A 26,297-nucleotide genomic window follows, 5' to 3' on the forward strand; every position below is an offset into this window, starting at 1 on the left:
GGCGCTTACATGGCAAAGTCTGCACTAAGGAACAGCGTAAAGCCAGTTTTAGCCCAGTGTTTCAATTGCAACACAGCATATTTTTTCGTCTTTGGCTGTAACCAAAGATGAGAGGCCATCAACTACGCTTCCTGGTTTGCCAACTGATGGTGAGGAACAACAAGAGGAAGGCCTATGAACATCCTCTAGCTATAGACACTTTGAGGCAGCTGTGCAAGGGCGCCGCCATAACCGACCGTCAGTTTTTGTTCCCTCTTATTCCGTTCTCTCCACTTCATCATTGCCACAGCAGGACAGGTTATTGCCATTTTAAGTGTTACTGTGTCCTTCTCCCCAGCCTAGGTCCTCGTGGAGGCTCGTCAACGCCCGCTTCACTAGCTCGGCATCTCGGTAAGACAAAAGAAGGTCGGCTATGGCGGCTCAATCTGGCGCGTGCTGAAAGCGTCGAAGGCTCAGACAACATACTTTTTTACTCAGGCAGACTATTTTCTGGTATATATGACTAAGACTAGCTGAGATAAATTTAATTATTAAATTGTGACCAAAAACCCCGCTTTAAATTTTTGTACATGTTGTCCACAAAGCTGTGTGTTTGCTGGGCTCATATGATGCATGCCACTTTCCCCTCAAAAGATAGGTCTTGAGAAGCTATTTTCTCATCATGGAGCGAAGAGTTCCCATTCTACTCTTGTGCAAAACATTTGGGGCATGGGCTCATACGAGACTTACACGCACGCAAAACTGGGCCTCTGACAGACTGGAGCCTAGTGCATGTAAATGCATTGCCAGAATGAAGTCACTAGTCAGCCATTCAATGTGTCCTCAATTTAATTCACACATTTCCACATTGTTGGTGTTATCCTGGCAACAGTACTTGCCCCCATGTTTGCAGGCAGGCTCACACCAATACAGTTCCAACAATGTCAGCATCACTAATAAATACAGACACACTCTATGGTGGCTGCCCACCAGCCAGCAAGAAAGTTGCAATGCATGCTTGCAATCTCCTTCACACCTGAGACACATATGCAGAATGCACCAACAAAGTCAACTGGCATGGGAAAAGATCCAGGGGCACTTTCAAACAACTTGAGACTACATTATTATGCCTCGGATCACAAAGTTCAAACGCTAGAATATGACGACTTCCATCGTCACTGTTTTCTTCGGGCACCAGCATTAGGGAGGGGGGCAAATGGAATGTATCAACACTTTGTGTACAATCATTGCTTTGCACTATAACACAGCCAGTCACCAAATCAAGCTGTCGTCGTAGCCAGGTGCCGACGCAAACTCACTGCGTGTGCGCTACATCAAAATCAGCTGCCATCGTACGGGTAGGGACAACATGACCTCTATAGCCAGTCAATCGCACCCGCCACAAACGAGACAACCCAACTTAACAATACCATATTAGCTCGGGTATTAGCTGCACCTCTTGTGAACAAGGACCTTGCGTCTACTTTTCCACAGAACATACATACAGCCAATCATAGCGTCCTACATAAAAAAACACAGTGAATAACGAGGTCGAGAACACAATTCTCCGTACATATGCAATCTAAGCAGATTGCAGTTTTTGTGTGAAGACGTTATCTCTGTCCCGTAAATTGCTACCATTTTTCTGCCGATGGCAGTGGTTCGCTATCCCCGTCCTGCGCTGGAAAGCAGACCCACAGGCTTTGTTCATGAACAGTGCGGCTATTACTCGAGAAAGTATGGTACGCCACAAGTTGCACTAATGTCGGTGGCTTATTTCTTTTTTTTCTTTTTCTGCCTCACGATTGCAGCCTACAACGCCCCATTTACAAAACTATTTTAACCTACGACTGAGGGTGCGCCCTTGCACAGAAATGGAAAGCATACAAAATGTGTTGCTAGACGTCGGCACGGCGCAGGAATTATGTGGCAACGGCGTCACGCGGGGAATGCAGAGAGCAATATACAAATGACGAGGTGACACCTCTGTGCTGGGGTGGTGCGTGAGAATGAGAATTCTTTTCCCAAACCGTAAACAGCGACTGTCAGGAATGCAGCCCGAAATGTTGGCCGGCAGGAGCTGTGTTACAGCAATGAATGATGAATGGGCAAACACGCACCACTCAAGTCTACTTCTGCTCTTGGCAACAATACTTAAATAAAACATACAAGTATGTACACTGTCCAATTCCGAGAAACACAAACTGATCACAATAATGACAATCTGTTTGCAGAGTAAAATGCTGCCTCAAGATGCCCCCCCTAAATGCAGACCGTAGCACTGCCAAATACCTAATGACACTTAGCATGCGAATGACATTTTTCTGCAGTGTTTGAGGCTACAATCTCAAGAGCGCTCAAGGCAGACCCGAAATCAGCTTCAAAACTAAAAGGGCAGGAGGAGAGATCATCCTTGATGCAATGTAAGTTAGAAACCCACTAAAAGTATAATCCAACAGACCATTCGCAAAGTGTGCAGCGCTGTCCGCAGCAGTGAAAGGAATGCTGGGAACGCTAGGTGGTTCTAGCAAACGACAGAGGAGACCTTGGAGGCGACGGTGAGCGAGCCAGGGCAAGCAAACAGCTCCGGTACCCTCTCACTCTCTCCAGTGTCACGTGGTAGATGCTGCGGTGACAGGGTTCATTGACGCTTTTCATATGTTAAATCAATCAGTCACTCAATTATTCATTCTCCACAAAAGGCAACTAATGCCTCACAGTGCTGCTATGCAGTTTCACTGGGTACTGTATTAGTATTTAGGGCTGCTTTCAGAATGTTTGTTGAGGGCATACTAAATGCCCCATTTAGGCCTTTTTGTATTCGGAAACAACTAAAATACTCAATTTAACAGCGGCTGACTCCATTTTATATTTCCGTGTACAACGCTGTCAAAGCTACTGGCGTGAGTGTGGGACTTCACCTAGCATCTCACTTGTTCAAGAGCGTGTGCAAATGAACCACAAGATCCAGGACACGCTTGGGCCAGCAACTTTGACAGTGTTGTACACTAAGTATAAAAAGGAGTCTCGGCAGCACTGGGTATAAAAAAAAAAAGTACTGATCCAAAACAAATTTCAAGGTCCGGACATGAACAAAAAAAAATGGTTTGTGGAATACTTGCATGCATCAGAAGAGTTCAAGCTCTACCAGAGGTAATGGTTAACAAATTGAGCAAAGTACGATAAAATCAGTCATTAATGAAGTAACCATTAGGTTAGTACATTATCTTCACAGCCGACCATTACACCTAAAGTACCTCATAACAGTGTCCGAGATGATTGGAACGTCGAAGAAAAACAGAGTACCGCTTTTGGAATGCGAGAAAAATAAAACGCAAAAAAAAACCACCAGCAGCAGAACACCAAGGAGAACAGACAGGTAGACGAGACTAGGTCTTACAAACTGAATACTGCCCTACATTAGATGAATGACGCTGGAATGAAAAACGAAGATGCAACACCATGAACTATACAAGTTTACCGACACAAAGGTGCCATTGACATACAGCCTAAAAACAATATTGTAAAGCAGCCATTTAAATACCCCAACCTGCCCCCGCAGCGGCAGGAAACCAGCGCCGTCACTTGAAAGTTTGACCGTGGAACAGAGATCCCAGACGGAAGCCCACTCGAAGGAGCATCTGTTGGCTGGTGATGCAGCTGCTTCGGGAAAGGGTCTAGCTTGGCGCATGCTCCTGACGCACGACTCAGTGTTACCAGACCGTTGTTTCCGTGTTCCCCCTGGTTGTCCGCGGGCGTGCGGAAGCTGCCGCACGGTGTGGCCTGTCCTCGGAATCCGACGAGGAGGAGTGTGAGTGGCTTGGAGAGCTGTAGATGTCGTTGATAGTGGGCATGGGGTTCTGGAAGAGGCCAACCATTTTTGTTCGATCACAGTTGCTTGCACTCAGACTACGCCACTATGTGCAGTATTCCAACAGTTTCACAAGGACCTGGCCTGCGCCACATCTTGCAAAAGAGAGCACCATCGTCTAACGCTTTTCACTGCCAAAGACAACCCTAGTTTGTCTGGAAATGTAAGGGTCACTAGTTTCAACGCATAGTGTCCTACGCCTTGTTTCACCTTATGGCGATACTAGTACAGCCAAGAGTATGTGCGGGTGCCTTACATTGTAATGTCTTGGAACATCAAACCCTGCATGTCTGTAGGGTTTCATTCCACTGCTACTATATTGTTGTGCCTTGTTAAGATGAACCCCATTAATTTGGATACCCTGCTATATATAGACAACATTTTGGGGGATGAACTGGATAAATATGTGCATTTTTGTCTCATAATTATAGCTGACTTGCATTATGGACGACTTGTGGGGCGAATGGAAGTGTCCATATTGGCGAGACATGATTGTGCTGGGTGTTTCAACGAAGACTTTAAATAACTTGGAGGACGCTTAAGCTTCGTCTTTAAGAGTGGAATGTGATAGTGTTGTTTGGCGCAGTTCGCAAAGCCTTCTCATACAGCCAAACCTGTCTGTATTGAACCCGGGTAATTCAAACTATCCCTTGTATCAAACTATTTCTGAACATACTAGTAGGTGCAATGAAAATGCATAGCGAAAAATGCGGTTACATAGAACGAAAATTGAAGCATCTCCTGATATATTGAACTGCCAAGAGCGCTGTTTTGCTCTGCAAGCTGGCCTTTTTTTTCTTCCGGGCAGCCACGTCGACTGCCTGGAAGAAAAAAAAAGTTCTCTTTTGTGGAGGAAGCGTGGAGAGGGTGAGCCGGTGAGTCCTTGAAAAACGAAGAAGCAGCCACTGAATTGCCACGTGGCGCGTCCCTCATGACGTACAGACACTCCTTTGAGAGTAAACAACTTTTCTAAATGTGGCGTGCACGTTTGTTGTCAAATTCATTAAAACTTTATATTGAATTACTATTTTTCGCGGGCTCAATATTTCGCAATTTAGGTCAAAGCTGAAGTTTCTAAATAATTCGCGAGTTGTAATTTTCGCTGTTCCCACGGTTAAGGATGGCCTCAAGAAAACAGAAAGAAGAGACCTCAAGCTCCGACTTGCTTAATGGTTGCTCATGTATTGCCAAGCACTTTGTCCAAGCGGAATGTCTCCAGCAAAACAGATGCTGGTTTATCCAATGAAAGCAAGACTGGACCTCTGTATTCCCAGAAGGGGTAAAGAGGCAATTCTGGAGCAGTTGCCGACAGAATCTAGGCAACGGGCCGAGCAAGAAAAGGAAAGGGGACTACACCACAAGAAAACAGAGAAGGTTGCAGTTTGCAATTCCGGCAAGGAACCTCAATGGTGGTCGGAACATCCATTGTGACTGTATGAACTCCACAAGGAGAAGTGCGCCGCCACAACGACCAAGTCAAGCCACACTTGACCACTTCGGCATCAAGTCCTGGGGAACAACTACCACCTGACAAGGACCAAGGCTACGCAACGAGTGAACCAAGGACAGAGGAGACTGCAAGGACGCCCTGTATGAGACTACCATACATGCCAACCTGTGGACTTTCAAATTCGTAAAATTCCCGCGGGAGGTGGGGGGGGTTGCGAAGCGATGTGCAGCTTAATGTCAACGTTGCCACCGTGCAAAACGCTTACATCGCACGTGCATGTGCAGCAGAATCCAAACTTCTGTCCCTTTTTGGAAGGCACGAAGCACAAGGATTCCGAAGTGTAGGACTTCAGGAACACCAGAAAGTACCTCTTTTGAGGTTTGGAGTTCGCCATTGCGCCACGAAGCCACTGCGACCAGGGGAATGCTACGATCACACGTGCAATAAACACAGATGCCAGACTTGTCGCCTCAAAACTGGCCAAAACAGAGGTTTTTAACCACGTTTGAACATGCCGAACCAACGTACGCCGCCGAACACACAAACAAAGACTTTGGGCTTTGGATTGGTTTTGGATCCGTGGCCACCGGATAGACGGATAGTAAAAACCACGACGCTGCCGTGGACGGTGCCTATCACCCTCTTGTGGCAGTGCAAGCTACCACCAGCAACAATTTCACAAAAAAAAAAAGTAAAAAATGTAAAAAAAAATATATATATATATATTTTTTTTTTCTAAAATTGAAGCAAGATTTGTAAAATCGTAAAATTAGTCCCAATTCATACATTTTTTTGAAAAATTCGGAAGAGTTGGCAGGTATGGACAACCCACACAAATGTCCACAAGCCTTCGAGATTCACATAGACTTCAATAAGAAGGTAGCCTTCATTAAGAAGGAAGGAGTGCTGTGTATTTGTACGCCCTCACTAGATGGCGCCACCGACCCACTCCGTAACGACTGTGCTGAGGAAAGCTAGAAACTCTTGTCAGAGGGGGCCGGCTCAGGAACCGCAAGGATGGAAGACTGCCTGCCGTCATTACGGCCGCTTGTTATTAGTTAATAAAGTATTACGTTAAAACCCAACCCCGAAGTACATAACACAATGAATCCTTAGGGAATGATCGTGAGCGTTCTGAGAATGAGAGTGATCAGGAGAGTTGTACGGACGCCGCCGTTTCTCAAGGCTGGACACCATGTGGTTGCAGATCATGATTTTTTTTTAAACTGCTCGTTTTACGGTTCAAGGTCCAGCACCTTCAGCTGTTTTTCATGGATGCTGTATTGATGAAGATAGTAGCGAAAGCAAACTGCTACACAAAAAAAGAAGAAAAAAGTAAAAAAGCTATGAACATTTCTGTTTTCAATCGCTCTGACAAGTCAGGCAGGACATCATGCTGGACGAATTCGAGGCATTTCTAGGAGTGTCGTACCCTTTTGAGCCTCTCGAGTGCCACCTTGTCTCGCAGGACCACGTTGCTGGCCGCTGGCGAAGCGAGTCCGTGCTGGCGCGAGACGTCATGCATCGCCGTGGACGTCAAGTCGCCCGACCCCAAGATGTCGGGGTTGGAGAGGCTCGACAGGAGCTCGCTGGGTGTGTGGTGCGAGCTCGAGCACTCGCTCGTGTTGCCTTCCTCCTCCGACAGGTTGCCCTCCGAGCTCAGCGTGGAGATAGACTGGCCGCTCACGGCTTGCCGCATCTGCGACAGCCTGCACACGTGGTCGTTGCCCAGTGTTGTCACCTTCGATTCGTGTGCACTGCGACCTACACTGCATTTCACCTTATGATGCATTGCAACAAACGTTACACGAGCCGCGTTGGTCAATCCCGCGCTCCATATGAGTCAGATGACTTCACGTTTCGTGCGTCCATTCGCAAAAACCGGAGGATTGTGTGGATTGGCTCCAGTAGCTCGTAGCATCTGTTGTGGTACATCGTAAGGGGAAATGGAGTACAGCCACGGCATTTGCTCGTATCTCTACGCCACTCATCAATGAGCCCCGACAGCTGCTCTTCGGCAGAGCAATAATATAGCAAATCGTCATAATCTGCAGGGGGCTGAGCAAAGAATAAAGTCGAGATAAAGGCTGTCGCACAAAAACATTACTGCACATCAATGCGGCGACCCCACGCAAATTTAAAATACCAAAGTTCCACATCACATTTTCAAAGAACGAACAATCCCCGGACCTCATAGGCCATTAGGCTTGCTCTGTGGATCGCATTGATTGCTCGTCGGCGTGCTCTGCAGAAAAAGGTAAGCGTTGCGGCATTGTTCGTAGATGGTGTGCAAATAATTAATACGCTAGTGATCCGTCTGAATCCAGGACCAGTGCTCACTCGCATTTTAGCCGTAAAAGTTAGGGCTAGTTCCCACATTTGTGTCCCGGTGTGAACGACTTGCAACTGCTTGCAAGAAAAAAGACGCACTGGCGTTCTCTAGTGGGTAGCTTTAAAACACTTACAATCTGCAAATCTTTTAAGCATAATTCTTCCACCGTGGGCTAGAAAGAATTCCCCAACAATTTAACAAGCAACCAAACTCGTAGATAGTGCATAGACTTCACCATGCAAATATTATGAAGTCTTCAGTCTAATTATGCACACGCCGGAAGTTTTCCGGGACTACCCGATAGGCGGCCCGGGTGCCAGTGTTTTCTCTCATTGTAAGCAGTTACAAGCAGTTGCGATGTGGTCAATCATCACAAGCAAATGTATGGACCAGTCTTCAGCACCCAGCACTAGGCCTTGCCGCAGAAGATGTGCACATTCCATTGTTACATGTCATTCCCAAGACGGTGTTCCAACCGAGCAAAAAAGGTGCGAGAAAATAGCAACAAAACTTTTGAGCTCACAGCGTTGTTCACTCAGGTGGCGAGGTTACAGATGGGCACAAACTCCGAGTCCTTTTTTCTATGCGAGAATCAACACAATTACCCTCAGACAAAATTAGGACTCGCCTTAAAAAAACAGTGAAAAATGGGAGAGCATGTCGTGGTATGTGCTGACATGCTATTCATTCAACACACAATGTTTGAACTAGTTAAGCTCTCGTTCGAACTTAGCTAGGTGACTTACCCCTTGTGGGCAGAGTAGTCGTCGTCTACTTCCCCTTCTTCCTCGGACGTAGAGAAGTCCTAGGGATGCAGTAGGTTGCATTAGAAGCAATTTTAACACCCCAACACAGTCTTAAAAAAAAAATAGCTAAGTGCAAGAATACAGTTTATTGCAATGTGGCAACACTGCTCAGCAATATGCCATGGCTAGACAGTGTTATGCACATTAAGGAACTATCGTTCAAAACAAAATAAAAACAGATGTATTTGTACTTGGCATTTTCAATAAGAACTGTAGGTGTTTCACACCACATAAATAAAGTCTGTTACAACATTGAAACTGCGAAAGAGGCTCCACCCACAAAAACCGGCGACCTATGTGCCAAGGTGCGTAGGGCATTAGCCGAAGCTTTGTTTCTTTTTGGCACCAACGTTGAAAACGGGGCACTGCCATACGCTACTTCCAATCTGTGACGTCGGACAAAGGATGTGTTTGTAGCGAGAGGTGTAGCAAAGCCCCTTCTCTCCTGGGAACTTAGGGGCGAAGACGTTCTTGATGTCCTCCCGTTGTAACTTGCGCGCGCACCCCAAAAAGCCAAAACTCAAATCCACCAACAGCAATGACAACAAGCTCGATTCGCAAACGACCCGACGAGTGACCTCACCTCCACGCTGTGAATTTTCCCCTTGGCGGCGTTCCGAATGTTTCTCCTCTGCACTCCAACGCTGGGCGGCGCAACCCGCGTGGGCGACTCGTCCGACATGACGCGCTTCCTCTGCAGCGACGCCGCGCGAGGTGACGTCCGCTCCACAATGGGCGCCTCCGGCCGTCTCAGTGGCTCCACATTCGACTGGCACGTCGTGCTCGGCCGGTTGCTGTTCAAGTCCTCCGGTGACAGTGCCTGATCGCCGGGGGACAGTGGAGTGTCGCTGAACCCAAACGACCCGTCGCTGCCGGGCGTCCGCGCATTGGTCACAACGTTGGAGTTGTCGTGGTCGCTGCCCGTGGCGGCCGCAATCGTCTCGGGGAGAACCGGTGGCGGGGATGACACTGACGGCGATGACGCGGGATCGGTGTCGCTGAACGCGTCGAGGTCTTCCGTCTGGGTCTCGCTGTTGACGAGCATGGGGCGGCTCGCCATCGAGCCGTAGCCGCCCGACCCGCTCCGGCGGTGCATCACACGCCGCGTGCGGGCCTTTGAAGACGGCGACGACGAGACAGCCTGGGGGTCCGGGACAGCTGCTGCAGGTGCGTCGGCCGTTTTCTGCTGGCTCTCGGTATTTGGGCTGGGAAAGAGAGACGGGAAACCTTCAGTCTGGGAGAGCCAGGATCGAGACGGGGGAAGGCAAACATTGCTTCGGACATGCCACGCCGTGCATCAGTGGTTGTCCATTTGTGCAAATCTACCGTAAATAGACCTATTGCTAAATTACCCGCACATCGAGGAGAACGCTGGGAATGTTGGTATACGCGCTGCACGCATTTGCCTTCCCCGTATAAAAGATTTGAAGTCAATAACCAAAATAAGGCGTTGACAAACGTGCATGCAAGGTGCCGTTCACTTTAGGCTTTTGCTTTAAAAGCGTTACTGCCGCAGACGCCAGCACGTGCAGAGCATGTAAATACGCTCGCAGCATGCTCCTCAGTGCTTGGGTAATTTAGCAAAAGGTCTATTCCCAAACATATGCTTACCTGCGGTGGCACGGCGGAAAATGCAGGGTGAGCAATCTTTCACGGTGCAACGGCAACCTTTTATAAAAACAATTTGCTAAGAACAGGTAGGAATGCGCTACAAGCTCATTTTTACATTGCACGAGGAAGAATGTCATTGCAATATTGATCTTACCAATCGATGGAAAAATCAATTTTTAGTGCGCCCAACAACAATTACGGTCCCTTTGCGGGTGGCCCATGGGGCAGTGGCTGCTTGCATTGGCAGCCCAGAAGGCCGGCATAAACACATCAAACTATCGCTGTTACTATTTACTAAGTGGTGCCACACGGGCAAATGAGCACCACTGTATCAGGAGGCAGCTTGCGCTCCCCAGCCAAGAGCGGCGGTGGCAATGAAAGGCGTGTGAGCCGCATACCTCCACCGCTGTTGTCTAGGTGGCACAAGCTGTCACCCGGTAAACTGGAGCGATCAACTGGATGTGCGTGCTGATTCGCACTTGCACAGGATTTTATTCTCTTTATTTTACTACTTTTGAAATTGAATATTTCCTCATTTAAATGCAATGGGCTGAGGTATGAAACGGTAAATAAGAAATCTTGGGATCTAGCCCATAGAAGCATATATCACTACACTGACATTGTAGTGAAAAATGCTCGAGGTACACCTAAGAACTTCTTAGGAATTGTGAATGCGAAAGCATGCAAGCCGGCCGTCCACTCTGTTTTTCGTCTGGTGCATACTTTTCGTCTCCGGTCAGCGCGCGTGCTCCTCTGGGCACGTGTTAACGGTGCGCTGATGGACATGCAGCGCCATGAAGTGAGCGGTCATGGAAACTGACAAGTGCAGCAGCCAATGGGAGCCCCGTCGACACGCGCCAGTCAATAGAACCGAAGGCGAAATCCACCAGCATTACTTCGCTCCTAATGGGATCGCGGAAACTAGGTGCCGTTTTCGCGCTTCAAACTGATGACGTCAGCTCGCTCCATGGGACAGTTAATGCTTTTGCATTAATAAAGTGCACTTAATCACATCAGATATGGCATAAATTTGATAGAATGGACAAAGTTTTGGTATTTCTCGTCCTACTCACGTTAAACCAGAAAAATGACACAGACAATCTCTAAGGGTGGGTGCCTGTTCAGGATTTTACGGCGTATGTTTAAACTTTGACATTTATGACCCCTTCTCTCCCCTCTTCCAAACAAACAAACCGAGTGCTTTGGTTTAGTAAGTTTTCTTTTGTGCTTTCAGTCCTAAAACTAAATGAATTGAGAAACAAACATACAGGGCTTTCTCGGGCCTTCATAGTCTAACAGAATTGCTAGACCATAAAGGCATATACCGTATTTACTCAAGTAATAGCCGCACTATTTATGAACAAGGCCCTTGCGTCTACTTTCCCACAGAACACATTCACAGCCAATCATCGCGTTGCGCATAAATAACATAACCAGTAACTAGATCAAGAACACGATTCTCCATACAAATGCAATCTTCACAGATGGCATCTTTGCGCAAGACGTTATCTCTGTCCTGTAAACCGCTTGAATCATGCTGTCGATCACGGTGATTGGCAAGCCGCATGCTCCGTGGAAAAGCGAACCCTCAGGTTTTCTTCATAAACAGTGCGGCAATTACTCGAGTAAATACGGTAGCATTTGGGATAACTGTGTCTACGGCCAAAGGAGATAGGAATATGAAACTATGAAGTACAAAAATTAGAAGTATAGATTACTCAGGTGGAGGAGATCAGTGGTGAACACAAAAACTTGGAGGCCTCTAAGAGTGGAACCCGACAAGCGTGCCTTGCAGGGCCTGGTCAAAAGCGTGTCTGGCTCACAACCGAACGGTCGTGGGTTTGAATTCCGCCTAAAATTCTTAAAACTTTTCTTTAAGGTAAATAATTAATTTATAAAGTAAAACCAACTGAGGCATGCAGCAACCTTTAATTCGCATTATATGTCATGTTTTAATCACTTTCCTTCCAGCGTGACGTCACATTTCAAATGAGTGTAGTGGGTTGTTTGAAATTTCTGCACGAGGTCATGTGGCTGCGACATCATGACCCTATCGACCAAACAGGACTTTTGCGTCACGCCACCGACGCCGGCTTTTCTGTGACACAATCTCCTTAATGCTATTGCGTTAATACAGCATTCATCAAGTAAAGGGTACCAAAATCATCATTAGTTTAAGGAAAAACATGGGCCTAAATTTCAGATCTTTTTCAAAAAACACATTTTTCAAATTTTAGGTTTTTAAAAGTAATTATCCACCCTTACAAAAATTTAATTTACACCCTTACACACCACATAGTTACATTGATATAATATATTTTCAACACATTGTGAGGCAAAGTGTGACAAGGTACAGGAGTTCAATGTTTGAATGCATTTTTCTCAGTTCCACTTTTTGCTGCAAATTTCATACAAGGAGGCTTTTGTTCGAAGGTAAAAGTATTCTGAGATCACAATCAAGGTGTCTTAACTGAAATCTACTGGGGAATTTTGAAGGAAGTTGAAGTCCTCGTTGAGAATAAACCATGTTTTCAAAAATTGGCATAGGACAGATATGCATTTCATATTTTGAGGTAGTAACTCTTCCTGAAAACTCACTGACAAATGAGCTTGTGCAAATGCACCATTAAAGGGGCCGTGCAACGATATTCACTTGGAATGTTTTCCACTTTACATGAGCTTACTGGCACTAGTGGGACCCAAGTATATACTGGCACACAACACCACTGGCCAAGAAACTCTTTTGTTGCAGTACAATTGCAAAGACAAAAGCGAGCGTTTTCTTTCAATCTCTCCTTCGCAAAACTTGATGACGTAGTTGGGGGGCCACAGTACCCCCCAATAACGATATTTGAGCTTCGTCTGAATTTACTCCTTTCCACGTAGCTTTGATCACTTCATATCTACTATAATTCCAGAGTGCCTAGAGTTTGATAATAACTGAATTTATTTTCCCTTTCCTAATTATATTTCCCACGTTCATCTTTCCCTAGGTACTTCCTTCACTCATTAAGCCCTGCCTCGAGATATTTTGTATTTTTCTAGGTGTTCTATTACCACGTCTTGTATTTTGAGCGCTTCTCTTTTTGTCGTCAAAGGGGTGGTGCAACGATATTCAAATAAGTAAATAAATAAATATTCAATTGGAATGTTATTCACTTGACCCGAGTCTACTGGCACTATGGGACTCAAGTAAACTCTCACACAACGTCATTGAACAAGAAACCTTTGTTGCGGTGTAATTTCAAGGTTTTCTTTCAATCTCTCCTTCGCAAAACTTGATGACTCAGCGTGGGTTTCGCAGTATCCCCCAGTGATGGTATTTGAATGCAGCTCATAGATTGGACCCGAGCATTGCGCAAGCACTCGATTTGGGCTCGTGATAATCATTAGCTCGACAAGCATTCGGGTAGTGGCCCGTGTCCAATCGTTGCAACGACAACAACACCCAAACTATAACGATGTCTGGAACTCAGCACGTGCCATGTGCTTTGCCAACCTTAGCGCATGGCTATGATCAACATTGGCGATATATAACCGGCTCCAGATCACGTAGCCCCTTGTTCGGGCTGCAAGTTGAGGGGGTGAACGCTGCTTGTTTTTGCTTCATTTTTTTCAATGACTTCTATTGCGTGTGGTGAAAGACGAACATGCTTTTCATAGATCATTAACGTCAGGGATTCGTTCTAAGTGGTGTTTGCGCAAAGGACAAAAATCGTTGCATCATCTTTTTAAAGTGATGCGTCTCCTTTGAAAGAAAAACCTTAAACCCAACAAACTACCTTTGAATATGACATAATAGAAAGCAGCCCAAAACTGACCAAAGGTATTTATGTTAGAAAATGGAGCGAGACAGATGACAATCCTTTAACTTCTCTTTGCATAGTAAAGCACCAATAAATATTGCCTTCCTGTTGGCAATGGGATGTTTAGGTGGTGCCCTCTTAGGGTGTCTACCCCTGATATCAAAACCAGGATCATCAGCTATGAAGGAAAAGTTTGATCGTATCTGTAGAATGGAAGCTTGGAGTCATTGCATTCTTAAACCAACACCGTCGAAGCTGACAGTCTGATTTTGTTTTATTTCCGTCAATGAAAGCATAACTAATTCTAGGTACTCAAGATATCATAGTTAACGTTTGGCCAATGGTGGAAAGCCAATCACAGGGACGGCCATGCACACTGTCGATGGCCAGATTACCACAAGGAAATTCCGCATTACCTTGGACAAAAGTCAGCACACCACTACCCTCATTCTTTTTACACCTGCGATGACATGCACATTCATCACATTATCTCATCTCATAAAAAACATAACCATAACATAGTCTGCCTATTCACCCCTTTAGAAAATGAAAAGGCACAAGGAAGGCTACGTAGATGAGCTCATAGCAGTGATGAAAGCAGCATTGGACCTTTTGTAGCAGGTTCACTAGCAGGTATACTCAAATTAACCAATATTAAAATATTTTTATTTTTTTCTTTGTTTAAGGGGACACACCCCCTAGGAGGGTCAACTTTTGAACCCTTGGCTTAACATTACTGAAATTTACAGGGTAGGCTGGTGGTCATGCTAGAGGGGGCATAACAAAATTTCATGTCTGTCGGGGGAAGGAAATTAGGACAGCTTTTATCAGCAACACGCCTACATTGTTTAGTTAATCTATCATTGGAAAACTATCACAATACTCAAGATTTTTATTTGCTAGATATGTAGCAGAATGCCTAGGAGGTGCGGCTATGGAAAGCTTTTTGTAAAAAGTCATTTATTTCTATAAATTTTCTCTTCTGCAAAATTGGTCAACTTTTTGGTCTTCTGTGTCTTTGACAAAATGTCAACATTTCTTTATAAAAGACATCTGTAAAGTGACAAAAACATTCCACAGCCGCATTCCTTATTAATTTTCGGTCAGGAAAAGTGAAGACCGAGCCTTCCCTGTATTGCCATTATCAAACGATAGGTTGACTAAAATGGAATTTATACTAAGAAGTGGAACGGAGAAAAATGTGTTCAAAATGCTCCAAACCCTACCTTTTCTTTAGCTTCGGTGGACACAAAATAATTTATAAAAAATTAACTATGCAGTGTAAACTAGTGAAAATTTCTGAAAATATTTTCTAGATGTTGGTGGATGTAAATATGTAATTTTTCAAAATCAACGTTTTTTTCTGATATTTTTTTCTGGGTAGTGTCCCCCCTTAAGCCTACTTCAACGCAGGTGTGGCGCAATTCTTTAAAAAGAAATGGTGCTTTGGTGCGAGGTGTAACAGACTTTCATTCATGATGCAATTTGGCGCAAATGGCGCAGCCCTTCCATCACTAGGCTCATTTGATTTACCTGCACTTCATGCACCAGTGCAGAACAGTGTAGGGCGGCATACTTCCGGTCATATCTCAATACATATACCAGAAGTACAGTGGCCTGCACTTTTCTGCACCGGTGCAGGAGATGCAGGTACATTGAATGGGTCTACTGTCATACCTCTAAAAGATGCAGAAGCAGCTCACAAAGCCAAGAGCAAATGGCACAAAGCCATTTGCTACACACTCTTATCAAGGTGGAATGGAATACGGATCTTTTAATATACTTCAAAGACAAAATAACTTTCATATTATATTGCTTCAGCCTAAACCAACAAAAGAGCTATTACCTTAGTGGCTCAGGGGGTAGCCTGTACAACCTCTTCTTACTGAAGCGCTCCTGCGCTAGGAGCAGAGGACGCTCAAAGCGCTTCTTGTATGCTCTGTGGTCGGAACCAATGGCCAAGCTTGCTTCTTTCCTGCAATTGCAAACACAAGCAATCCGCACACCATGCCACCGAATCACCTCAGGTTGAAATTTCTCACTGATTTTGTCCAAAGTATAACAAGTCCCGATATTACAGCCCAAGTGGAACAACCATCCAAATCGCTAAAGATTAAAACAAACCACCAAATTCTTCAGAGAGGAAAATGTTTGCACTAAAACGGCTTGCAAATCAAGAAACTAATTGCAGATATTCATAACATAAAAAAGCCCAACCACCTGGGATGCCTCTCACATGCCTTATCCACGTCACCCCATGTCGGCGCGTACTGCTCGAGGTCACCCGCAACAACGCGACATGCGGGACAGGCTGACTTCTGTTTTGGCCAGATCTCGGTGTCCACCCTAGAAGCGGCTCGCCAGGCAGAGAGACCAACCAGAGTTGTGTGTGACAGAGGTGAGGCCGGTCACAACCTCTGGGACATCCAAGTCAGTCTCCGTGCAGTCAATGCAGCAAGGCATACGAATGGTTCGAGACTGACACATAATATTCCTGTACAATTACAACGAGAAGTTTGTAAGCTCTAAATAACCTTCTTCGTGCAGCAGCAATACACTGTAACCAGGTGGTTCTGGCCGGTTGTCGGATGGTCTAGAAGATCTAGCGATACTGCGCGTGTCCCCATGGGGTTGGCCGCCCTTATCAGGCACATGCTAATGCAAAGAGACGCCGATCAAGTGCGTGAAAAATGTGCCCACGTGGTTAGGCCTCGACACGGCCCAAACGAGAGAGACAGGGAAAACAACTTAAACCAAAGCAATGAGGCGAGGCATAGCCCAGTCTTGCTTGAACAGCCTGTGCCAAAAAGGTGCCTTACTCAGGGGGTGGGGAACCGAGGAAATTTGGACATTCCAAGAACCCCCCCGGGCCACTGCAAAAAAACACACAATCCACCCTGGAGCAGAATCGCTCACCGAATCACTTCGAGCTCGCGTTGCTCCACTTGCAGCATGCAGGCTGTCAACTCAATGTAGAGGTTGTTGGTGCGCTCGAGCTTGCGCTCATAGTGTAGCCGCATGTCCTGTGCGTGCCTCAGCTCCTCGCGCCAGCGTTGGAACAGTTCCTCCTTGCACGGAAGGCCATCCTGCTTGATGTTCTGCATGTACTCTCGGATCTCCTCCTTCCACGTGGCCTGCCGTGGGGAATGCACAGTGTCAGTCTTTGGACCCATGTCCAACCTTGGGGGTTTCACGTGACAGCTACCGTAGTGACTCGAGTCTAGCGAAACCCTTTAAGGTTAAAGTTTGCAAGTCTACTCTAGCACAGCATGCAGAGAACCAGTGATTTGAATTAAAGGGAGGTCATGTTCGGAACCAGGAAAGCAATCTGTACAGGGACTCCGAGCACGGTGACAACATTTTGCTTAGAAGCTTTGCTCTCAGGCTGTGGCTCTCACGATGTTCAGATGTCGGCTCTCCAGCTAATCGGTGATGGTATTGTAAGGTGTCTGCATTTTGCTATATTTGTAGGTTTTCAAGGTCATGCTAGTATCTCAGAGCTGTTCTTTGTAAAAATAAGAGAAGAATGTTGGCCTTGTTAAAAATATCTGAAGAGTCACAACAGAAAACAGTTTTATAAACCTTTGCACACAATGAGAGCAAGCCGTTTCCGGGAAAAGGCAACACCAGCAACCAGCTCCATTACTCTAAGTCCGATCAAGCTACAGTCTCGATTACATGTATGTTCGACCGATAGGTATACCATGCCTTTATTGTGTTAACCAATTTTCCACCTGCCAACTTCTCCAGCGAGCACAGTGCGATATTTGCATTATATTGGTACTGGTTCCAAAAGCTACTGGTGCATTTAAGCAGCCGTAGGGTCAAAGGCCCATTTGCCTGCAGTGCCATCATTTCTATGAACTACCACAAGGATCATGCCAGCCTAACCCACTCCCTCAAGGGGCCCTACAACATACCATTTCTTTCCTTTTTTGGGTGACACATGGCAGTACAGGATGCTAAACACAAAAGCTGAGACATGTTTCGTACACCAAGCTTTCAGACATCATAACATTGCGTTACATGTGCATAAAAAAAACTTTCAGCCTTTCCACTCTGGCGAAGAAGGAAGAGCAGCGGAGCTGTAGCTTCTGTTCTCGGCGGTGGCTTTCCAGGCGAGCGATCTGCTCTTCTTTCGCAAGAGAATCTGAAGCGCTCGATGCAGTGGAACTTAAGGCGATAGCAGCTTCGAGGCGGTTGCAGAATCATTCGCACTGCTGCAAAAATTGCCGCTCGTTCCGCTCCCACTCATCTTCCTCCGAAGAAAGGTTGCCACCATGTATGAGCGACAGCGGCAACCAGTTGTTTGGTTGATGCCGTCGCTCATAGATGATGGTAGCTGTCCAGAGTTCGATGTCATCATTTCTAATCCGGCGGACACAATCCTGGAGAAACTAGCCCTTAACAGCTCCGCTGTAAAAAAAAAACCAACTAATACCTGAACTGTAAAGCAGTAATGCCATACCATGCCTACCAATGCAGCAGGAATAGCACTTATGTGCGAGTCTCAGTGCGATAGGCACTGTGTGCGACTTCCAGTAAAATACTAAGCACTCTGTGCTTAGTGGCCCAATGCCCAGGAATTATTGCACCCATCAGGCAAAATGAGTGCACGAGATGGCAAAACTCCAAGGCCACAACGAGCCACATCACGAACCTGAGTTCGGAAATATGTGTCCTTGGGTGTGCTCAAAATTTCCACAGCCGCGAGGTCCAGGTGCATGAGAATCTGTCGAAACGACGGCCTGTTGCGTGGCTTGGCGCTCCTAGAAACGAGAACAAGAGTTCCCAAAAATGATGGCTGTTTAACTGGGGAAACGGTCAGCCTTACAACAGTTCGGCCAAAGCGAGCTACGTACCAGCATTGCTTCATGAGAAGCCGGAAGCCATCGGGGCAGGTAGTAGGTATGGGCAAATGCAGGCTGTTGCTGCCGACACCCCAGATGATTGCGTTGGAATCAACGTCTTTGTATGGCGTTTCACAGCTGAGCAGCTCCCACATGACCACCCCGTACGACCTGCATGCAACCAGGGAGAGAGCACAGGGACGACCACCATTCAAGCATCGTTTCTTTGAAGCACCACTGCACTTGCATGAGCTCTGGAATGGAATGCAGTCAGCATGATCGCTTAAGCCCTCACTGAATGGGACTCAAATTCCCCGGCTTTTTATGCATTTCTTCTGACAGCCTTGGGAAAATTTGCCATAATTGTTTTCACCCCAAGAGCTAGAATAAAAAAATTTCAGCTCTTAAAAAAGCGCTTACAATTTTCGCATTTATGCAGTGAATCCAGAAACTCACGTAAGCATTAAAGGTCAGTTACTAATGAAGAATACACTGTTGGCTGGGGGATGGATGGATGGTGTGTGCATGTGTGTGTGTGTGTGTGCGGGGGGGTTTGAATGGACGAGATGTATATCCTTTTCCCACTAAATTTAGCCGGCAATGCTTCCATTGCTCATTCTATTCCAAAATTCGACGGAGGTGAATTCTGTCTTCACAGCAGTTTGGTGGGAGCCTAAGCATTAATTTTGTTCTTTTATAAAAACGGACACATTTTAAGCACAAAAAAAAAAAAAAAAAAAATACTATATTTTTTTTTAATGTGAATTGTTTATTGGCTAGGTTTTTGGGCGTTTTCTGAAGCCAAGATAAAAGAGTGGCTGCACAGCTCTACACTGATTGGCTGCGAGTAAGGGGGGGGGGGGGGAGAGGCTATCGCAGTAAAACAGTGTTTGTGCCAGGTGGGAATCGAACCCAGACCATTTAGATTATTAAGCGAGTGCCTTTCCAGCATGTCAGCATGAGACCCAGATAAAAGCGTGGCTGTGAGGCTTGACACTGCTTGCTTGACAGGTGGGAGAAGAGGGGTGAGGTGCTCGACGCTGAGTGGTTAACGGGGAGGTCATGTGACCAAAGAGAGTGAGAGAGAGAATAAACTTTATTATACGACTCAAGATCCAGTCGTTTGTGATCAGAGGGGTCGGCAAGGAGGAGTAATGTAGGTGAGGAGGAGTTCGACCACCTGTGCGCACTGAGGGAGAGGAGCTCACCAGTATGGAAGGCTCTGGAAGATCGCCCTAGGTTTATCAGCCCGATTAGCGATGATGTCGCTTCATTCTAAAAACAACTATCAAGCGTACATATGGTAAGCATTAAACTATCTGATGAAGAGTGCCGTGGACGTAGGCGTCTGGCGTCCGGAAACTCGGAGCATCACAAATTGATTGTGATGCTAGAACGTTTCACATATGCAACACAATTGCCCAGCAATTTTGCATAAATTGTTTATTTTCGATCATACCCAGTAGGAATTACGGTAGATCCTTTTTGATACATTTTTGCATAATACGTTTTCCGGTACAAATGCTTGTATTAATTTCCTGTTTGTTGCATTTGTCTTCCCAGCTGTTGCTCATTTTTCTGTCTTTCTCTGGCACGCACACACACGCTTCTGCCATGGTTCATGGCTTGGTTCCCCCCGTTGGGCTAGTTTCATTTTGTGTGGAGTTCCAGAGTTCCGAATCCAGCACCATGCCACTGTGCACAGCACGCTCGCATCAAGCTTTCCCCTTTTTTACCGGTGCATGCATCAAGCTTTTCCACATTGCACTGGCAAGCTCGGAGCAGCAACTGACACGGTGCAGCGTCTCGATTAGCCCAATGGGTTAATCAAGACGTCACTCACTCTCGTAGGTCCACATTCTGATTGGGATTATAAATCCACCTCTAGTTCTAAATAACAATTCTGAAAAGAAGCTGACCTGTATCTGAACAAATAGAGTAGCCCTCTATAGCTGTGAAAGTCCACGAGAAATATATTGCTGCGTGAAAGTTGTTCACAGTTTCATTAATTGGTTCCCAAAAATATTATCAGTTGTTAAGTACCAAATAAATAAATAAATAAAGCTTTCCCGGGTTGTGTGTTTTTTTGTTGCGGCTCCCCGAACAATGCATTAACGAGATTCTACTGTACTTTGCACAGTATTTTCACTCTACACAAACCATGCTGTTTATTGTTTAGGTGACAAGTAAAGTTGGGTGAAATAATGGTGGTCTAAAACCATCAATAATGGCAATAATTATCTAAATGGGTTCTCTACAAGGGAATTTAGACCTACATTCAGAAGATGCATCGAGACCTGCATGGGCTCTGACCAATGGGTAGCATCTGCGGGCCTTTTCCTTTTTTAACAATAGTGCCCTGGTACATGCGCAGACCTTGAACTGGTTTGGAGTACACGTATATAAAGTTTGCAACGTCGCCACAAGATGGAGCCATAGCCCCACTGTTTGTAGAAACTGGCTAGGACCCACCTTCTGCAAGTGCCAACAGATGGCGGTGGAGTGCACATTTCTAAAGACTTGGCAACAGGACGCACAGCAACGGAAGCCGCACTGGATCGGCTGGTTATAGGAAGCGACGCCCTGACGTAACACCTAGTAACCGAAGGTCGCCGGAAGCGTCCCCCTTCACGAATTTTGGAGCCACGCAGTGGGGGACGGCAGGTGTATCACTGGGACGCGTGTTAACCAACCCCCACCCCCCCACCCACCCCTCCCTCCCCTCTCCCCCCCCCCCCCCCCCCACCCCCCCCCCCTTTTTTCCCGTTCACGCTGCTTCGAGGCAAAAGTCTGCGGATGGTTCATTACAAAATAATCACCCCACCATGGGCCACCTGTACATGCCACCTCGCGGCACACCCGTCGGTGACCCAAGCGCGCCTTAGCTCCGCTGTCCCCCACTGCACTTGGTTGCTAAGCATTACGTCACACAGTCTTTCTCTATAACCAGCCAATCCTGTGCGGCCGCCGTCCTTCATGCGCACGCTAAGTGACCCGATCTGCTTGCACCAGGGAGAAGAGGGGTTTCGGGAATGTTCACCCCCACAGAAAAGTGTTGAGAGGTTGCATTCACCATGCTTTCTTATATATAACCGCTGCGCAAAATGCCAACGCATTTCTTCAAGAATCAGCGCGGTGGCAGCAGCGATTTCGGCCCATTTTTTATTACAAACCAAACCCAACTACAGCTTATAGGTTTGGTGACTAACTGCACACGAGTTGGCGGCATATGGGAAGTAAAGTAGTTTTGCGGGTTTTTCTGGCTATAGTCACTTTTTGGCCAAACTGAAATTTTCAGGTGCTTCAAGGTCTTCCTCTGTTTCCCTTGTCAGAAGACTCACTGTAATATGCTGCCATGAACTTGGTGCAATACCATTAAAGCAAAATGACGAAGGAAAAGAGGGACAAGAAGGCACCCACCAAATGTCCACCTTCTCCGAGCAAGGCTCGTTGCGAATCACTTCGGGAGCCATCCATGCCACAGTCCCCGCAAACGACATCTTGGTGCTGCGTTCGTTCCACTGGCGGCTCGTGCCAAAGTCCGAGATCTTCAGCACGTCATTGTAGCTGATGAGAATGCTGCCAACCAAAATGCCAATGCTGCATTTTTGTACCCAAGCAATGCCACAGTTGCCGTTCTCTCCCCCCAAAAAAATCCAGACTGGACTCACTGAATATCAAGACTTTAAAACCTTTCCTCTCACTTTACACCAGCTTGATGCTTAGGCCAAATGGCCTAAGCATCAAACTGGTGTTGAAATTGCATTGCCACATTCAGCATCTTAGCACAGGACCACACGTATCTTTGCAAGTCTCGATCTAAAGAGTTGGCACAAGCGGACCTTCCGCTGTAAAACGAGCCGGAAAAATCGTTAGCTGCATATAGAAAGTTCAAACTTTCATCAAATATGCACTGAGAAAGTCAGTCTTACCGTGTAAAATTTTAAGGCGTAGCTCTCTTCCTGTAAAAACATAAGAGCAAAAAACTTGCCAAAGTCAAGGTTGGGTGCATTCACAGACAATCGAGTCTGCTGCGCCTATCGGGAAATGGTGCCTCATGTAAACAGCATCGCTGAATCGGTCGTCTGCTAACGCGCCCAACCTTGACTTTGGCAAGTTTTTTGCTCTAATTATTTAAAAGAAGTAAACAATATCTTGAAATTTCACACAGTAAAACTGACCTGCTCAGCGCACATTAGATGAAAGTTTGAGCTCTCTATGTGCAGGCGCCTATTTTTCCGGCTCGTTTCACAGTGGAGGGTCTACTTGTGCCACCCTATACATGGATTTGAAAAGCTGAAAGAGCAATTAAGTCGGAGGACAGACGGTTCTGCTCCAAGGCTCGTGGCAAAGTTGTCACGACAGGTACTAATCGGGCCCCAGTTTCCTTTTCCTGCAGACACCAGAAAGCCGCGGTCCTCAAAGACTCAGCGAGTCCAGTTGCAGGTGCCCACTCACTTTGGTGACTTGAGATCCCTGTGAATGATGTTCCTTGAATGCAGGTAGTTCATGCCAGAGGCAATGTGCTTGCTCCATTCCACTACAGTTGCTGGCGGAATGACGCGGCCGTTTTTCAGGGCATCATACAGCTGCCCGTATGGGCAGTATTCCATCACAATGCAGTAGCTTGGAGGCTGCGTGCATACACCCCTGTGCAAAGACCAAATATGAACGGTTAGTCACGAAACCTATAAAGTGCAGATGAAAAATACACAATGAAAGGAAAAAAAAAAACAAGTTCGACATGCTTAAAATTAAATTAGAAAAAAACTTCCCTTGCTAATGGCCAAAAATTTTAACTCAACCAAGAAATGTCCTTGAGCAAAGTCTGTTTGCTCACAGCCCCACAGGCTTATCACGTAATATTTCAATACACAAAGTCCATGCAAGGTATGATTACCCAAAAGAAAAATTATGCTTTTAACCTTATAGAGGTTAAAAGCATAATTTAAAAAAGAATGCCGTCCTTACAAGCGGCAAGGTGTGCGGATGCTTGTGCACTCTAAGCACTTATCAAGCTACACAAGCGCAACTTTAATTTCCTTATGTGCTTACCCACACGTGCAGCATGCAGCACGCATGGGGCAGCCAAAAACTTTGCTATTGACGTCCCATCCAGGGGTTGTGTTTCATTGTTTCTTACATTCAGTAATATTTGCAAGTCAAATAGTTGTCATACATGAATTTGCCAAATAAAATAAACTAAAATTCACCTGAAACTTTTTTAGAAACATTTTAAGTTTTTTTTTTTTTTTATGCCTTTACAATAGCAAAGATATGCTTGAATTAATCAAGGTAGTCGACTTAATGGCTAACCTCAAATTGGTGAAATAATAGCATAGATCATTTTTCACCACTGCTATCTATACGACCGCAATTTCTTGCACGTACCTGAAGGCAACAATGTTGGGGTGATTCAACTTGCGAAGGTGCTTGATGTCCGTTTCACTCTTGTCAGTGACCTTCTTTACGGCAACGCATTCGTCCCCGAGCTGGCCTAGAAAGACGACGCCTTGTGCCCCACTGCCCACGAACTTGAAGTTGTTGATGCTCTCAAAGGGAATCTCCCAGCTATCTCCTGAAAAAACCAGAAGAAACTGAGAAACCACTTTGTTTTGGCATAGTGGTTTCCGGATTCAGTCAATTCAGGTCTGCCAAACTGACTGAATCTGCCACAAGACCTTAAGGGGGGACATGGGCCTGAGCTTCAAACATGGGCCTGAGCTTCAAATTTTTTTTAAAAAATCCATTTTTCAATTTTGAGGTTTTCAGTTTTAGAAACTAATTATACACCCTTACATTAAATTTCATAACCATGCGCCGAATAGTTACGTTGATATAAAATATTTTCAACACATTGTGAGGCAGTAACAAAGTAGAGGAGTTCAACGTTTGAATGCATTTTTCTCGGTTCCACTTTTTGCTGAAAATTTCATACGAAGGAATCTTTTGTTTGAAGGTAAAATTATTTTGATACTACAATCAAGATGTTTCTGAACTAAAATTTACTCGGGAATCGGGCTATCTAGTTTATTTTGTTTTACATTAAAGTCCTCATTGAGAAAAAACTATGTTTTCAAAAATTGACATAGGACAGATATGCATCTCATATTTTGAGGCAATCACTCTTCCTGAAATATTTACATTTAAGTTATAAAAACTAAATAGCCCGAAGTCCCACATCCCCCACTTTATACTCAAGCACTTAAAATGGTGCCTAATAGCTTCCTTTGCATATCATAGATTTCTTAACGAAGAGTGACACATCTTCTTATGCAGGTATGTAAAGTTGCCCCAGAGAGCTGAAAGTTTGCACAGTACACCTACATCTGAAGTTAAATCTCCCCTGAAAATTTCATTCCAATCACTTGAGTAGTTCAAAAGTTCAACCTCTAGCCAGTGTCCCCCCTTAAAGCCTAACAGTCAATTTATGTGATTTTCTTTGTATGCAGATATTTAGTAGACCATAATATATACGAAAAAGAAGAGGTTCTAGTTTGAATTTCCACTCGATAATGATTAATACCATTAATTACCCCTCAAGGGTGAAATTGGTGTTTAACTAGAGATAAAGGACCCAACATTGACAGCAATAAAATGCAACCTAATGCTTTCTTACGCTGAGAAAAACGTGCCGAGGGTGGGCCAAAAACGGGTGCCTCGGATCCGTATCGGCCCAATAATCATACAGCCCACTGGTCTTTTCTACAGGGCAATTCATGAATGTTAGGGAGTAACCACCACAAATCAGTTGGCATTTAGTATGTACACGACAACCAGAACGTAGTGCCCCTCTAAGGCACGGTGCAAGATATATATAGGTGTACCGACCGCGCGTCGCAGTTGCTACAAAAAGTCCTCTCCTCATTTTGGTTGCAAGCGGCGCCACCAGATGACTCGATAAGGAGGTAGTGGTAGACGCCTGTCGGAGGTATGGTTTCCCCATTCTTCTCCAAGGGAGACATGCTTGTTTTAATGTCATGTGGATGTGTCATGTCATGTGGAACTTGGCACCAGCACTAAGCGTGTTGCTTAGACACAGCTTAGTCATTGACCCTAGCTTCGTGCTTTAAAGGGGCACTGACACCCCAAAGGTCGTATTTATTTTTATTGTCTAAAACGATGCAAGTTGCAGCCATAGACACGCAAAAAAAACCGCATCGCGAAAAAAAATTTTCCCGCGCGCACGCGCGCCTTTTTATTTTTGGCGTTTGATTTTCCCGCTTCTCGCCTCCTCGCTTCTTTTGATCGGTGACGTCAAAAATCAGGAAATTTAGAAGCTTTGTAGGCGGCATCTTTATAACATTTAATGACGGCAATCCTAAAACATGTTTTTTAACGCAATTGCGAACGCACTACGGCCCTTCTTTTTGAAATACCAAAAATCGGGAGTTCGTTGTGGTGCCGTCTCCTGGATTTGTATCCTCCAACGGAAAACAGGCGACACCGCTCAAAACCGGTCCGCCGCAACGCCGGCGCTAGCCGGTGCTCGCTCCTTTCCTCCTCGCTTTGGGTCGCCATGGCAACAGCAGGGAGTGGTGACAGGAAAGGGGACTCTCAGGTCTCCGCAATTTTTGACGTCAAGGCACCGG

The 26,297-nt window shown here is 45.7% G+C and overlaps 1 protein-coding gene across 4 annotated transcripts in view; it reads right to left on the reverse strand.

The window, feature by feature from the left end:
- Positions 1-810: 810 nt before the first annotated feature.
- LOC8026510 (mitogen-activated protein kinase kinase kinase 12) overlaps positions 811-26,297 on the reverse strand; it is a 37,499-nt gene continuing 12,012 nt past the window's right edge. For 2 of the 4 annotated variants that reach the window (XM_029971268.4, XM_029971265.4), the window contains 11 exons: positions 24,097-24,283; positions 23,164-23,355; positions 22,126-22,284; positions 18,718-18,876; positions 18,516-18,624; positions 16,772-16,989; positions 15,702-15,830; positions 9,022-9,643; positions 8,379-8,437; positions 6,733-7,009; positions 811-3,839 (listed from right to left, as the gene is read on the reverse strand). In XM_029971268.4, the coding sequence (XP_029827128.3) occupies positions 3,693-3,839; positions 6,733-7,009; positions 8,379-8,437; positions 9,022-9,643; positions 15,702-15,830; positions 16,772-16,989; positions 18,516-18,624; positions 18,718-18,876; positions 22,126-22,284; positions 23,164-23,355; positions 24,097-24,283 (2,258 nt within the window). In that variant the 3' untranslated portion in view covers positions 811-3,692. The remainder of the gene's footprint in view (positions 3,840-6,732; positions 7,010-8,378; positions 8,438-9,021; positions 9,644-15,701; positions 15,831-16,771; positions 16,990-18,515; positions 18,625-18,717; positions 18,877-22,125; positions 22,285-23,163; positions 23,356-24,096; positions 24,284-26,297) is intronic. The other 2 variants (XM_029971267.4, XM_029971266.4) reach the window with 1 other exon arrangement.

This window comes from Ixodes scapularis, unplaced genomic scaffold (assembly GCF_016920785.2).
Source record: "Ixodes scapularis isolate PalLabHiFi unplaced genomic scaffold, ASM1692078v2 PGA_scaffold9__187_contigs__length_104089568, whole genome shotgun sequence".
Lineage (NCBI taxonomy): Eukaryota > Metazoa > Arthropoda > Arachnida > Ixodida > Ixodidae > Ixodes > Ixodes scapularis.